Genomic DNA, 16844 nt, shown 5'->3' on the forward strand with positions numbered 1-16844 from the left:
ACTCAGGGCCTGCTGCATGTATGCACATCACTGGATCCATAGGAACACATCAAATAGATTTGGTCCCTGCCTTCATAGAGCTTACATTCTAGTAGAGAAGATAATACAAACAAGAAGCAAGTAACCACCATATATAAGTAATTATGCAATTGTATATAATATATATATAAATTTAGTTAAATGTTATGAGAGATAAATGCAGTGATAAGAATAGTAGGTGGAGATGAGTCCCACTTTATTTCTTTAAAATTTTTTAAAATATTTATTTATTTCTTTGAGAGAGAGCATGTCTGCATGACTGAGAGGAAGGGCAGAGGGAGAGAATCTCCAGCAGACTCCTTTCTGACACAGAGCCCAATGCGTGGCTCAATCTCACCACCATGAGATCATGACACATGAGATCAAAACCTGAGCTGAAACCAAGGTCTGTTTAACCTATTGTGCCACACGGGTGCCTCAATGAGGCTCACATTAAAATAAAGCTGGCCAAAAAAGGCTTTTCTATGCAGAGGGTCTCTGAAGTTGAGGCCCAAACAATGAGAAGAAAAGTCCAGTGTTACAAAAAACATTGATGTAGGGTGCCAGCTTGTGTGAAGGTCCTGAGGCAGGAAAATGCTATGAGTTAGACAATTAGACAAATAGAAAGACTATCTGCCAGCTCAAGAACTGGAGTTGTTTCTCAATGCAGAAAGGCTTCAGTGTGGGTTTCAATTATCCTAGGGGGAATAAACTGAGTTCAATAAAACAAGTTATAAGACAAAATTGATTGATTAATTAATTTTAGCATAGCTAAGTTTCAATGAGCAAGAGAGAAATGGTAGGAGATGACTTTAGGTAAGTAGCCAGAAGCCAGATTGGGTAGGGCCTTAGAGTTTGAATCTTATTTTTATTAAAAGGTTTCATTCTTTAGTAAAAGTCAGTGCCATGCTCAGAATGAGCCGCTGCATAGAATGAGCTGAAGGGAGGCAAGCAGGGAAACAGGAGGATCCATCAGGGGGCCAGTGTGTGTGGGGAGAAGTGGTCAGGTTGCACATGAAAACTGAGCCATGGGAATCACGAAGGATACTAGGAATGGAGAAAGGATCCTGTCAAGAATGACTGTAAGGGATGGAAAAACAAATTGCAGTGTATTCATACAATGGAATAGCACTGGGAAATAAAAAGGAAGAAACCCTCCTCAAGGGCACTTGGGTGGCTCAGTCAGTAAGGTGTCAACTCTTGGTTTCAGCTCAGGTCAAAATCTCAGAGTTGTGAGATTGAGCCCTAAGACATACTCCATGCTCAGCATGCAGTCTGCTTAAGACTCTCTCTCCCTCTCTCTCTAAAATAAATAAATAGATCTTAAAAAAAAAAAAAAGGAAGGACCCCTTGGCACTCAGAAAAACAAGGATGACTCTCAAAGACATTATGCTGACGGAAAGAAGCCAGACACACACAAAAACTACACATTGGGTGATTCCTTTTATATGAAGATCTGGAATAGACAAAACTAACCTACAATGATAGAAATAAGAGCAGTGGTGATTTCTGGTGGGAGGTAGGGGTGGGCATGGAATTGTCTGGAGGTACAAGGTAAATTCAGGGGGTGATGAAAATGTTCTGTCTCCTTAAAAGGTGGCTGGTACAAGCATTTGTCAATGCTTACGAAACTGTATACATAAGGCTTGAGCTCTCACTATGTAAATTATACCTCAATAAAAAATGATTACAAAGGATGACTTCAAGTTTGGGTGTGTACAACTGGAAGACTTGCGTCACTGTAACTGGGATGAACACAGCAGTGGGAGAAGTAGCTTAAAGGTTTTGAGGAGAAAAGTTGGAGGATCCCTGTTTTGGACACATTATGTTTGACATGACTACTAGAAAGTCCAATGGAGATGTTAATTGGCAGTTGGATATTTGGGTTTGGACTTCATGGGAAAGGCTAAGCTCAAGTAATACATTTAGAAACCATCAGCATAATGCATTGTGTTTTGAGGTCATGAAAACAAGTGAGATCATATATATTAAATCCTGCAATAATGCCATAAAGTAAACATTATATTGTCCCCCATTTTGTAGGTAAGGGAGCTAGAGTCCCAAAGAGAAGTTGGGTCAGGTAATGATTAATTATTAACTGATGGATTAGAATCTCTCATGCTCCAAATATCAAATTCTTAATCACTACATTGAACTACACTCACAATGTTTGAATAAATCCAAACACTCTTTTATGTAGTGAGAGTCACAGTGTCTTTGCATTGATACGGCTCTCCTATCAACAAAACATTGTTTACAAAATATTTTCCTGCCTATGATTTCATTTGATTTAATCAAGTTAAATCATATTCCACAAGCTTTAACAGTCCCATTCACCAGAGAAGTAAACTGAGACATTAAGAGATTAAGATTTACTTTAAATCATAGACATAGACAATAAGACCTAAATAATTGTATTTTATTGACTTATGCCTACTTTATGATTTTATCTACAAATTACAGGAGATAGCTTATAAAATATATGGAATGGAATATGTGTTAGAAATATAAATGGAAGGGCACCTGGGTGGCCCAGTGGTTGAGTGTCTGCCTTTGGCTCAGGTCATCATCCTGGGGTCCTGGGATCAAGTCCTGCATCACACTCCCCAGAGGTAGCCTGCTTCTCCCTCTGCCTATGTCTCTGCCTTTCTCTGTGTCTCTCATTAACAAATAAATTTTATAAAAAAGAAATAAATATAAATGGAAAACTAGGACCAAGGTAAAGAAAAATATGAATATTGAATACAAAAATTACTGTGATTGTTTCAAGTTTTTCTATGCATTCAGTAACTGCAGTCAGAAAAGAAAATATAATTTATTATATAGAACTTGGTATTAGAAAAAAGAAGCAGTATCTTTCCTAACATTGAATTTTAAAGAAAATTATACATATAGGCCTTTATGTAACAACATAAGAGAATTGGAAGGATAATATCTAGGACAGTATATTTAAAGCAATGCTGTTGAAAATTTCCTATAGCTATTCTTTAACTGTGAAAAATATATATTTTCAGAGTCAAGCTCTCTGACCTCTAAGCCCCTTCCTCTATCAAGTAGACTATTAGTAGTAATCAATGTACACATGGCTAACTAACCAGTTGATTTTTGGAATGAAAGCATAAACAAAAGGACAATTTACTAAATATCTCTTTATTTGCTGTAGACAATACCTAGTCAGTTTTGAGCTATGCATAGGTGATATCTACACAAAAATGGTTTACCCAAGTCTCCTCGCATGGCTCCCAATTATATAACTGTATCATACCCCTCTGTGCTTGTGAACAGAGAGAAATCATCCTTCTGCAACCTAAACCCTCATCTTTACCCCTCATCCTTCCCATACTTGCATACCATGATTTCCTGTTTCATCCCAAGTTCTGCAACAATGGGTTTGCAGTTCCAGTTCCTGAGCTACAGCTTGGAGAATGCCATTCAGTATTTAAGTTTCCTCTTCTGACTTTTAGAAGCATCACAGACTTTTGTCCGGTTTTAGTGAGAATCCTACTAGAAAGGCCGGCTCTTCCCTGTTTTCTGTCTAGATCATTTGGGAATGGCACTAGGCATTCTGCAGGATGGGTGCACAATTCTGGGGATGTCCGTTTTTAAAGATTTATCTATTTATTTTAGAGAGAGAGAAATATAGAGAGAGCATGTGAAAGGAGAAGGGCAGAGGGAGAGAGAGAGAATCTCAAGCAGGCTCCCTGCTGAGCTCAGATTCCCAACACAGGGCTCCATCTTATGACCCTGAGATCATGACCTGAACTGAAAACAAGAGGTGGGAGTTCAGCGAACTGAGCTACCCAGGCACCCCTCTGGGGATGTCCTTCTAAGGCCATTGTGAGTACTTACCGAAATTGGGTGACACGAACTGACTCAAAATCTTGAATTCTTTTGAATGCCTCCTTAAGCTTACAAAGAGAAAAAAGGGCAATATGTTGATCTTTGACCCCATACAAGAAAGATATTTAAGAAAAAAAACTCACGCAGATAATAAGTAAACCAATAGAACCATTGAGCAAAGGAAAGAGATACTACAGGAGGCAGTTGCATATTATACAAATAGAGTTCAAATGACAGTTGAGAATTGTACACACACACACACATCCACACACACACACACATCATTTATTTTTGAGTTTGCTAGTAAAGATTGGAGAACCAATTGCTTAGAAAATAGGGGATTGGGTGCTAGATGATACAAATTTACCCACAATCTGTTTTCTCCTTCACAAAAATAAGCCATAAATCTCCATATGCATTTAAACTGACTCTATCTGGCAAGTAATTGTGTATGTCTTCAGTGAAAATGACATCTGAACCATCATCCTAAGCAGACAGACACTGATTCACTTTTTGGTGACTTCATTACATAGTCCAGAATTTTGCTCAGTAATTCTGTTTAGAAGCGAGGCTTCTTTATGGAATGAATCCCAAATGCTGACAATTGAGCCTGGAGCATGAAATTTTCTTTTGACAAATATAAAACAGAAAATAATCAAGAAGACTTGGTAGACTATGACTCACATAAATGAGCAAAAATGAACACAAGAGAAATGGAAAGAAGTCAATTGTTAAAAATCTCCCAGAAAGAAAACGTTCAACATACGTCAGTTGTGGGCAAAGCGATTAACTGCTCTGTAATAACTCATTGAACATGAATAATTAAGAATATGTATTAAATAAACACACTGAATTGAAAACATCTGAACTTATGTTTAGCCAACAATTTCTTATGTAGTAAGTAGAAAGCGCTTACTTGAATTTCAATTCCAGTCGCATATTTGGAGTATGAAGGAGAAGATGAATTCAAAAGGTCTTTGGTAAATCTTTCATTAATTTTGAAAGTGCCCCAAACCTCTATGGGAAATAAAAAGAGGTTTATAGATATAAAAATCACTCAGTGGAATTTATTGCAGCATAAAATTACAGAAGTACATTTGAAGCCCATCTACTCAACAGCAGCATTTCAATTTCTTCTTGTAATGTAATGAATGTTCACCTAAAATAATATGGGAAGCAGACACAAAACTAGACTTTTCAGTTGTGGATTTGAAATATAACGAGAAGGTGCTGGTGATCAAGATAACCTTACAAATACGTAAATGTGTGGCCACTCATGTGTGGTTACAAAAGGCAGTCAGTTAACACTAAAATGTGTGTCCATCTAGGCATTGAGCTGAAACATTCTGCCTATGAAAAATTTTTTAAGAAGAAAAAACTATAAGACACTACTTGCTGACTCTCCCATTGCTTTTCTGTGCTGGGGCAGGTTGTTGTTCATTTTCATATGGACAAACTCTGTTTATCCTTCACTTAGGACCTAGTCAAATGTACCTCCTCTGCAAGGCCTCCCCAGATCCCCCAAACGCAAATTCTTTCGCTCCTCTAAACTCCTACTCCTTTACAACCTCTTGTACCAACATATCTGTGAGCATTTCTCACGTTTATATAAACACACTCCACTTTGGAAAGAGCCTTGTGAGTATAATCCCTGTCTGATCCATCTCTGTATCTCTTCAAGATGCATCAGACATAGACCACCTTTCAAAAAGTAGGCTTTCATTCAAATTTATTGAAGAAATTACATTGTCTTCTTTCTTGGATTACAGCCTCACCTCCCCAACTGGGCTGCTAATTCATAGAGAGAGAGAAATGTTTCATTGTATCCTCCCAGAATTCACCTCAGATCTGGGTATAAATATGGCGTTTCATAAATATGTGTGGCCATCATGAATTGGCATGGTCCTGGGAAGGGGAGCCAAGAATGCCCAGGAATGCTAGGTTTTTTTGGGTTCTCCCTCTCTTTGCACAGCTCTACCAAAATCCAGAGCTTCAGGAGAACTGGAGTAGTCTCTGAGGAGACTTTCCAAAGTCCTTCAAGCCCTGGAGGCCACATCATTTGGCTCACTTCATCATCTACTGAACATAACCCTAAGGCAACAAAGGTCCCCCAGCTTCCACTGGTTTCCTAGGCTAGACTTTTAACTTCTGTTTTGTTTTGGTAATGCATTCAATACATATATTTGTTGGCCACCTAGAACATGTATTTCAGTATAACCATTATGTGTTCTTCCCTACTCTCACACCTCTAGACTTCCCTTTTCTGGAAATTGATGTTGGCAAAAGAAATGAAAAGAAGGCAGGAAAAAAATTTTGTGTACTCAAGCAGTTCTCCTACTTGGGATTCCTGTGAATTCCCCTCAATCTCAATAAAATCATTGAAATGCAGAGCTGAGCTGGATGACCATGAGGTTAAAGTGATGCCCAAACATCAACTCTCATTTCCCTTTTTTCTACACTTATAAAGCTCTCTCTCTGTCCAGCTAAGCCTAGTGGGTTATGTTGTCATGGCCCTTTGACAATCCTGCAAACCATAGCTCTGCTCATGGAGACTAAGAGTTAACACATGGGCAAGAAACTAGAGTTCCCTCTCTGTGCAGGTTGGGTGGGAGGGGCCCCAGCCCAGAACTCTCCTCCTGGCACCCTTATGTGCTTACTTGTTCTCTCACAGAAATTGGTGCTCTGACTGAGGTTGTTGACATGACAGTGACAGCTCTGGAGTGCTCCAGCTGTGTGAAGGTAGCATTTCTGGGGATCAAGGCATGAGGGAGGAAACCAGGTGTAGCCGTCCTCACAGGCACACTGCAAACTCCCATTCTGGTTGCCACAGTCTGCACAAAAAACAGAGCTTGGTTGCATGAGATCTGGTTTATAAACTGACCAGTCCTGAGCTCTCACCCTTAGACTTAGAATCTGAACCAAGTGTTTCCCACCAAGAGCTAGAAGGGTGAAAGTAGGATGGTAATATGTTTAAGGTAAATATATGTCCAATTCAATAGATTCTCAGCCTGATAACAGACACCTAACAAAAACACAAAATCAAGTGGCTGGGCCTGACATCCAAAAGAAGGATGGATGCCCACGGATGCCCTGAAGATAGCCCTTAGAATGGGAAAGAGAAGCAGAAGAGAGGGTGTCAACCTGACAGCTATTTAAGAATTCTAAAAAGTTCTTTACCACCATTTTGCTGGAGGTTCCTCCTACCCACCCAGCACCATTCTCAGGTGATGCTAAACATCAAGAGAGTTTTTTCTTCTTGAGAGTCATGGTGAAAAATTCCATCAGCCAATTCTGTGTGCTCATTCCCTACTGACTGACCTAAAACACCTATCAACAGGTATTCCTTTATAATTGGCCAAAAAATTGGGACAAAGTCACCAGACATTTTTGGGGAAATATGCATTATGATATTTGATATGGAATGATTCTCAAACTTTGTGATATTATGATAGGGAATGATTCCCAGACTTTGTCATGTGTCAGAATCACCTAGAGAGTCTCATTCCAAAGTTTCTGATTCAGTAAGTCTGGGACAGGGCCAAGGATTTACATTTTCATTAAGCTCTCTGATACTGGTTCCGCTGCTAATCTGGGCACCACACTTTGAGAACTACTGCTTTAGGCAAATCATTTAATGTCTCTGAGACCCAGCATTGTGATCATTAGTGCTATCAATTACTTCTTGCTCTTTTCCAGGCACATAGTAGGATTACATATCCTGGCCCCCTGAGGTTGAATGGGGCCACAAGACCAGTATTTGCCAATAAGTTGTAAGCAGAATTAATATGTGTCACTTCTGAGTTAGAGGATTCAACTGCCAATGAGTGTTCTTTTTGGCTCCAACTGAGTACATCTGAGATAGTGTCTGATTCATTAGCCTGAATTCCCAAGTGACCACACAAACACAACCCTGCTGCCAGCCTGCAATAAAGAGGTAGCATGAAGAGGAAATAAAATGTCTTCTTTCAAACCACAGATAATGTGGGGTTGATTGTCTCCATAGCATAACCTAACCTGACCCGACTGCTACCCACCTTCCCCCTTCCATTCCCAGTCCCAAGAGGGCAGATTTACGTGTAGTGGCTTTTGCTCTAATAATCTTCACTGGAGCATGTAACCATAATGATGGAGGCTTCAAAAGCTTCAGAAAATTCTTCAGGTCTCTTTTCTCCTTGGAATCTCTATAGGACACCTGAAGCAGTAGCTCATACTCCCGGACTGGGCCTAAAGAGAGGAAGATAGTCAGGAGCTTTCTTTTTCAATCTGAGAGAGAAATATTGCCAAGGAAGCCACCAGAAAGCAATTGTCACATGTAGCCTGGAGGTCATAGGCTATGTCACGCTGCTTGTTACTGACTTCTACTCATCCAGACACTAAATAAAAATGAGCATCCAGAGGAAACACTTGCAGACAGCTCCACATGTGCTTGATCTATGTTTATCCCCATTTCTGCCAAGCCAGCTCTCCACTCTCCCTGACCCATCCTGGTATCACCCTCCTGACTTTACATGGTTCATCAGGATGCATTCAAGGTCAAGTTTCAGGCACCAAGACCCAAGAAAGAAGAGGTGAGAAAAATCCTAGTTATTCTTCCCTCTTGCTCTCCCGGCTCCAGTCTCCTTGGAGCATGTCCAGTATAAAACCCCCAGTCTTGGGCAGCCCAGGTGGCTCAGCGGTTTAGCCACTTTCAGCCCGGGGCCTGATCCTGGAGTCCCAGGATCGAGTCCCCTGTCAGGCTTCTGCATTGAGTCTGCTTCTCCCTCTGCCTGTGTCTCTGCCTCTCTCTTATGAATAAATAAATAAAATCTTTAAAAAAAGAAAAAAACCCCAGTCTCACACTTCCCTCTCCAAAGAGCCCTTTTTGATCCTCTGAGAAGGTTTCAGTAATTAGCCAACTTTGAGTACCTTATATGAAATGCAAAAGCAAAACCAAAACCAAACCAGACCTTACTTGAGCCTTTATGTACCCTCATCTCTGTCTTATCACTCCTGAGCAGCACCTTTTGTTTTCCTAAGGAGAGGCTGTTACATGTTCTGGACTCAGGAGACTATGAATCCTAGGAGGATCCTCCTACCCGGAACTCATTTAGGCACATTCACATGAAGCATAGTGTGGGATTTCATGAGGTTTCAAGATTGTCCTAAGCTCATTTACACACCTAGATTAGGAATATAAGGACCCTAAAGAGAGAGAAGGAAAGGGTGAACATCCTTCTGTTGTGGGTCTCCTCTGACTGCCACGGGCACTGAAATTTCCTAGAATTCTCAGATTTCTCGTGACAGCCATGCTTTCTGCGGGGATGGAGGAGATGGGGAGCTTCTCTGAAACTGGCCCATTTGTTAGGAGCCTGGGGCACCAGGCAGGAGGGAAATTTATAGAGAAGGAAATCAGCAGATCAACCTCTAGACTTTTCAGAAGGCATTCAAGAGGGTAGCAGGAAGCCAGCTGAGGCTGACATGCCCCAGAACATGTACAAGAATTTCCTGCTACCATTGCTTCCACCATCTCCCTGCATAGAGCTTCAGCCCAGCCTCTTACTCTCTCCTCTCCTCTTCCTTGTAGGCTGGAACCTCTGTCCCAGGTCTTGGGAGCTACACCAAGTAGGCGAAGGTAAGTGGACTTCTGCTCCCACTGCCCAAGCAGGTAAGAAGTGGGAGGAGGCTCATGGCACTGGTTCTAGAGCCAGAGTGTTTAGATTTGAATCATTCCTCCTCCCCCTAGCTCTGTATCTTAATTTTATTGTCTATAAAATAAAGATGACCATTCCGCCTAAATCAGAGGGCCAGTGTAAGGATTTAATTCATCTGATGCACTTAACATAGCGTCTGGCACCTAGTAACACCTCACTAAATATTGTCTTTTCACCGTCAGAGAAAATGTTTTCATAGCATTCCAAGTTGAATTTTTATTTCATTCTCTGAAGAAGTGTAGCCTTGCAGAGTGGTTAGTACAATGACACTATTTGCATACTTTTTATGACAGATCACTTCCCTGGACCAAAGCTTTTGTGGACTGACCCAGGAACATAACAACCATCTGTGTGCACCATGGTTTCCACCAAGAAATATATTCAATGTCTGGAACATCAGAACAACAGATTAAATTTCAGAATGCAACCTATTCCTAGGCTGAGGGTTGGGCCCACTAATTACATTGTTAGGACTGAGATAAGGAAGGAAAGGAAGAATATGAAACAGCTACTTGCCCAATATGATGCAGGTTACTGCGCCTTTATGTATTATTTAATTCTCACAAATGTGTTGCATTTGTCCAGTAAGGATGGCTATTATTCTGGTTTTCCAGATTTGAGGTGTTTAATTGTATGTCAAAGACCTCCAGTCAGTCAGAAGACCTACTGAGGTAGGAACCCTAGTTCCTTGTCTACTGCACCACACTCCCTAAGGTAGGCTCAGCTCACCTGGATGCTTTTTCTTATTCAAAATGAGTCCTCTTTTTGTTTTGATGCCTTCAGTTCTCTGTTTAAAAGAAAATGAGAATTATTAAGGCAGAGCTTTGTAATGATTGTACTTCATAAGGCCTTATTGGATCTCCCAGATGAATTGAAATTATGGATCTAAAATCCAAGTCAGAGATAGTGGAGAGGTGGCCAGAGAAGGCTTCTCTGAGACAACTTTTGAGCACAAACCTGAAGGAGGTAGTGGAGTAAGGATCCCTGGAGAAAGAACTTTCCTGGCAAAGGGAACTGCACATGCAATGGCCTTGGGGTAAGAATATGTCTGGCATGTGAGGAGAGAGTGAGGAGGCCAGAGTAGCACAATGGAGTGGGGAAGGGGAGATGGTAGCACTTGAACTCAGAAAGTAACTCCAAGGAGGTGAGCTGTTGGATCTTTATAGGGCAACAGCTTAATTTTTACTTGAGTGGGATGGGAACCCACTGGAGAGTTCTCAAAAGAGGTGAGAGTGCTCTACTTTACTTTTTAGAAGGCTTAATCCTGCAGCCATGTTGGGAACAGACAGGCAGAGAAGCAATGAGAGCGTCTCAGGAGTTATTGAAATAACACAGGCAAGAGATACTAAAGGTGTGGATCAAGGTGGAAGCCACAGAGGTAGTGAGAAATGTTTGAATTCTGGGTGTATTTCAAAGATAAAGCAAAACAAAACAAAACAGGAGCCAATGGTTTAAATATGGATTATGGGAAGAGTCAAACGTGAAAATAAGTTTTTTTGCCCAAGCATCTGGAGAGACAATGATGCCACTTGTTGAGATGGGAAAGGAGAAGCAGGTTTGGTGAGAAAAAAAATCAGGAATTTAATTTTGGACATATTAAGTTAAGGGGTCTATTGGACACCCAGCTGGAGACACCCACGTAGGTAGTAGACAGACATATAGCTGTAGAGTTCAGGGGAGAAGGTCGAGATGCAGATGTATATTTGGGAGTCATCAGGGTGTAAAGAATACTAAAACCATGATCCTAGATGAAAGCATTGAGAGAGTGAGTGTAGTTGGGGGTGAGAGTCCAATGATTGCCTATGCCAATCTTTACGCCTTTCCTCAGTCAAAGAAATCATAAGAAGGAATGTGCTGAGCTAAACATGATCTCCAAAATGGTTTAGTCTGAGTTCCTTATTTTGCAGTTAGCTCATCTAAATTCCAAGAGATAAAACTGTCTAAGGCTATGCAGCTAATGTTGGTAACGTGGAGACAAGAACCCAAGATTTTTCATTCCAAGTCTATTAAATTATGCAGTTCCAGTTGCCAAGAGAATGATGGGTTTTCAAAGGGCAGAGGGAGAGAAGAGAGGTGGTAGAGAGGGAAAATAGGGCATATGCCAACTCACCCCCGGGAAGCCTTCCCAACCCTCAATGAGTGTGAAGAAAGAGATGAGCCAGAGCACGCGGACTTGCATCTTCAGTTGGCCTCCCTCCTTATCCTGGATTCAACGTAAACAACCAGAGTCACAGTCTGTGGCTAGACAATGGATATATCATGCAAGGCTGAGGCACAAAAACAAGTCATTCAAGCCAGAATTTTAAAATGCACACAGCGGTGGAGACACGAGCGGGTCAGAATCCCTGAGTGGTTGATTATTTTTCCACCTCACATGTGTAGCCTGAGATGCCATTATTTCCACTCTGGTAGCAGGAGTAGTAAGCTTCTATCTTTACAAACTGCCTAGAAAATTGCTCGAGAGCTCTCCTCTCAGTGATGAAATTTGACCAAACATAGGCTATTTTAAAATCATGCCTCGCTTAACTTTGCAAACAAATGCATTTAACATCCAGTTTTTTTTATTTTTCATGGTTTCCTTTTCATCTCCATAAAAACAAACATTAAAATAACCGAAGGTCTGGGGCACCTAGGTGGCTCAGTGGTTGAGACTTTGGCTCAGGTCATCATCCTGCGGTTCTGAGATTGAGTCTCAAAACAGGCTCTTCTCCCTCTGCTTGTGTCTCTGCCTCTGTGTGTGTCTTTCATGAATAAATAAATAACATCTTTTAAAAACAAACAAACATATAAATAAATAAATAACTGAAGATCCTTAGAACCATGAATATAAGGACAGAATCAGAGTATGTAAGCATAGAAATAATAATGAACAAATCAAAAAAATTTATTTCCTTATAGTTGATGTAATTATCAACAAATTATCCTTGACTTTATGCTTATGTCAGAATAATTTAGACAAAAATCAACACATAGTCATGGTCACAAAAATCAACACAAAGTCATGGTCACATTAGCCATGTGTACCCAGGATTTTCATGTCAACAACAACAACAACAAAATCATGGTAAGTTAGAACTGTTCTGTCCAATATGGTAGCCACTGGAGCTATGTGGAAATCTAAATTTTAGTTTTAATTACAATAGAATGAAATGAAAATTTCAATTTCTCTGTCACACTAGCCACATTTCAAGTGCTCAACAACCACATGTAGCTAGTGGCTACCAATGTTAGGCAGTGTAGATGCAGAACACTTTGATTATTTTTTTGAAGATTTATTTATTACTTAGAAAGAGAGAAAGAGTGCACAGGGGGAAGGCACAGAGAAAGGAAGAGAGGAGAGGTAATCTCAAGCTGAGTGGGAATTCAGACTTGGGGCTCAATCCCACAACCCTGAGATCATGACCTGGGCCGAAATCAAGAGCCAGACACTCAACTGACTGAGCCACCCAGTTGCCCCAGAACACTCCCATTATTGCCAAAAGTTATATTAGGCACGAAATAGTATTCAGCCTTAAAATAGAAGGAAATCCTGTCACATGATAAGACATGGATAAACCTCAAGGGCATTATATTTTTTAAAAAGAAGCCAATGGGGAAAAGATCTTGTATGATTCCACTTCTATGAAGTATCTAAAGAAGTCAAGCTCACAGAAATAGAAAATAGAATGATGGTCACCAAGGGCTTGGAGAAGGGAAAACAGACACTTGTTATTTAGTAATAACAATAATAATAATAAAAAGTTTCAGTTTTGCTAGAACAGAAAGTTCCAGAGAACTGATGTACAACAATGTGAATATACTTTACATTATTGAAACTGCACACTTAAAAATGGTTAAGGCAGTACATTTTATGTTATGTGGGTTTTTTTTTTACCACAATTTCTGAAAAGTTGTATTGAATATATTGATAGAAATGAAGGTATACTTCCCTCTGGCCTCTCAACATTATTCCACATGGGAAAAGATGAAAAACTCTAATTCCCAAACTCAGTAACCCACCACTAGAATAAGTGTCCTTGGTTAGCTGCACAGAAAACACAGAGTTGGGCCCTTCCTTCCACCCCTTACCTTGTTTCCCAGATGCACTTTAACCCTCATACAAACCCTGCCATGGCTGACAGCGCTGCCTCACACTTTGCTCTAGGATCTACAAAAAAAGAAAAAAGGTGCTAGAGACAAGATAAAAATTACTACAGCCATGACCTACATGTCAGCAGAGACCCTTTCCAGGGCTTTCTAAGGAAGCATGAAAAATAAGCAAGGAAACATATACAACTTGTGTGTTTACCTTTTCCCCTCCTGGTCCTCTCCTGTCCCTACATTCCCACTTGCCAAAACTCCTTCAAAATCTACTGATTTAGCTTTGAGCAGAAGCCTGTGCTCCAGATTGTTCTTCTAGATCTTGCTTTTCAAAACTCATCTCCTCTGGGTCCTATTTCCTCTGGCCAGCTCTGGGCTGGACATTTATCCATAGAGCAGTGTTTTTCAAACATTCTGATAAGGACCCATAAAAAAGATATATATTTTATAATGTGCATATATACATACACATATAATAAAATGTATGAGTGTGTACATCTAAATAACGGAATAGTTAAATAACAGAACAATTCTATGAAACAGAGCTTAATTATTTCTGAGATGTGCCCTTGGATATTTCCATTTTTTATTAACTTTTTATTGAAATTCCACTTAGTTAATATTAGTTTCAGGTGTACAATATAGTGATTCAGCACTTGTATGCAACACCCTGTGCTCATCACAGCAAGTGCCCTCCTTAATCCCCGTCAACTATTTCCCTCATCCCCCCCACATCCCCTCTGGTAACCATCAGTTTCTTCTCTATAGTAAAGAGTCTGTTTCTTGGTTTGTCTCTCTCTTTTTCCCCTCTGCTCATTTGTTTTATTTTTTAAATTCCACATAAGAGGGAAATCATAGGGTATTTGTGGTATTTGTCTTTCCCTGACTGACTTATTTCAGTTTAACATAATTCTTTTTATCTCCATCTATGCCTTGCAAATGGCAAGATTTCATTCTTTTATATGGCTGAGTAATATTCTGTTGTATATATATATATATATATATTATATATATATATATATATATATATCACATCTTCCTTATCCATTCATCAGTCAATGGACACTAGGGCTGGTTCCATAACTTGGCTATTGTACATAATGTTGGTATAAACACTGGGACGTATGTATCCCTTTGAATTAGTAGTTTCGTATTCTTTGGATAAACACCTAGTACTGTAATTTCTGGATTGTAGGTTATTTTTTTTTTAAGATTTTATTTATTTATTTTGTTTGAGAGAGAGAGAATGAACAGGTGGAGGGGTAGAGAGAGGGGAAGAGAATCTCAAGCAGACTCTGCACTGAGTGCAAAGCCTTTTGAAGGGCTTGATCTCACAACCCTGAGAACATGACCTGAGCTGAAACCAAGAGTTGGATGTTTACATGACTGAGTCACCCAGGAGTCCCAGGGTAGCTGTAGCTTTACCTTTTTGAGGAACCTCGTACTGTTTTCCACAGTGGCTGCACCAGTTTGCATTCCCACCAACAGTGTAAGAAAATTCCCTTTCTCCACATCCTCATCAACATCTGTTATTTCCTGTGTTGTTGATTTTAGCAGGAAAACAGAGGAACACACCTCACACATTCTAACAGGTGTGAGGTGATATTATAGTTTTGATTCATTTTTCTCTGATGGTATGTGATGTTGGATATTTTCTCATGTGTGTGTGTTGGCCATCTTTTGGCCATGTCTTTTTCTTTTTTTCAGATTTTATTTATTTATTCTTTTTTCTTGTATGTCTGTACATCTTTTTCTTTTTTTTTTTTTTAGATTTTATTTATTTATTCATGAGAGACAGAGAGAGAGGTAGAGACAGAGGTAGGCTCCCTGCAGGGAGCCTGACTCAGGACCTGATCCCAGGACTCCCGGATTACAACCTGAGCCAAAAACAGGTGCTCAACCACTGAGCCACCCAGGCAACCCCTATCCGTATGTTTTATTTGGAAAAATGTCTATTCGACTCTTTTATTTTTTAATTGGATTCTTCATTTTGGGGGTGTTGAGTTTTGTAAGTTCTTTATATTTTTTGGATACCAACCCTTTATCAAATATATCATTTGCAAATAACTTCTTCCATTCCATAAGTTGCCTTTGAGTTTTGTTGATTGTTTCCTTCACTGTGCAGAACTTTTTTATTTTGATGAAGTCCCAATAGTTCATTTTTGCTTTTATTTCCCTTACTGAAGAGACATATCTAGAAAGAAGTTGCCGTGGGTATCGTCAAAGAGGTTACTACACGTATTCTTCTCTAGGATTTTTATGGTTTCCTGTCTCACAATTAGGGTTTGAATCCATTTTGGATTTATTTTCATGTATGGTGTAAGAAAGTGGTCCACTTTCATCGCTTTGCATGTTTTACACTTTTCCCAACACCATTTGTTGAAGAGACTTTTTCCCATTGAATATTCTTTCCTGCTTTGTCAAAGATTAATTAACCATATGGTTGTGGGTTCATTTCTGGGTTTTCTGTTCTGTTCCATTGATCTATGTATCTATTTTTGTGCCAGTACCATACTGTTTTTACCACTATAGCTTTGAGATATAACTATTTGTTTTTATTTTATTGGGTTGTGGTTTTTTTTCTGGTTTTATTTTTTTGGTAAACTGTCACATCCTACTAAATTGATTTACCAACACCTTCTTCGAGTACAGCCACATCGTAGAGGAAGCTTGTGCTCTTTCCAACCCCATTCTCACTTTTTCTCTACTTCCAGGGAAAACTTTTTAATGTCAGTTCCTGACATTGAGCACTTTTTGCACCATAGTCTGTAGTGCTGAAGCTTTCAAAGAGGGCAATAGTCACTGTGCATGTGGGTATAATCTATCCTCTCCTTGTGCCAGAGCCTGCTTCCAAATGGGAGGCCTGGCTCTTATGTAGCTCTTTCTCTCAATCATTTCTCTCTGAAATATCTTTTTTCTCCATCATATTGCCCAAGCTTGAGCCTGCAAACCCAACTCTAAAAGTCCCTAATGACAGCGTGGGCATTATGAGGAAATTCTCTCATACTCTTGGCCTCTTTATCCCCTCTTCCTCCCATGTGGAGGGTGTATTCTGGGCTGTCTCCTTGGACTTGCTAGAAATGGTAAATTGTCACTTACAGTCAGAGTTTCAGACCAGTGATTCCTGCTCTGTAGGCCAATCATGAATAGCTGGACTATTAAAAGGAAGGAGGAGGAGAGGGTAGGGAAGGAAGAACAGAGGAAGAAAAGAAAATA

General features: G+C 39.9%; 1 protein-coding gene across 10 annotated transcripts in view; it reads right to left on the bottom strand.

Moving 5' to 3' along the window:
- The window catches only part of ADGRF1 (adhesion G protein-coupled receptor F1), a 91776-nt gene that overhangs the window by 26691 nt on the left and 48241 nt on the right, over nucleotides 1-16844 (bottom strand). For 8 of the 10 annotated variants that reach the window (XR_007401153.1, XR_007401155.1, XR_007401156.1 and 5 more), the window contains 7 exons: nucleotides 13617-13695; nucleotides 11659-11751; nucleotides 10278-10335; nucleotides 7933-8082; nucleotides 6516-6689; nucleotides 4775-4875; nucleotides 3868-3926 (listed from right to left, as the gene is read on the bottom strand). Coding sequence is in view for 2 of the 10 variants with exons in the window: in XM_049092138.1 (XP_048948095.1) it covers nucleotides 3868-3926; nucleotides 4775-4875; nucleotides 6516-6689; nucleotides 7933-8082; nucleotides 10278-10335; nucleotides 11659-11751; nucleotides 13617-13646 (665 nt within the window). In the remaining 8 variants the exon portion in view is untranslated. The remainder of the gene's footprint in view (nucleotides 1-3867; nucleotides 3927-4774; nucleotides 4876-6515; nucleotides 6690-7932; nucleotides 8083-10277; nucleotides 10336-11658; nucleotides 11752-13616; nucleotides 13696-16844) is intronic. The other 2 variants (XR_007401158.1, XR_007401157.1) reach the window with 1 other exon arrangement.

Source organism: Canis lupus, chromosome 12 (genome assembly GCF_003254725.2).
Source record: "Canis lupus dingo isolate Sandy chromosome 12, ASM325472v2, whole genome shotgun sequence".
In the NCBI taxonomy this organism is placed as follows: Eukaryota; Metazoa; Chordata; class Mammalia; order Carnivora; family Canidae; genus Canis; species Canis lupus.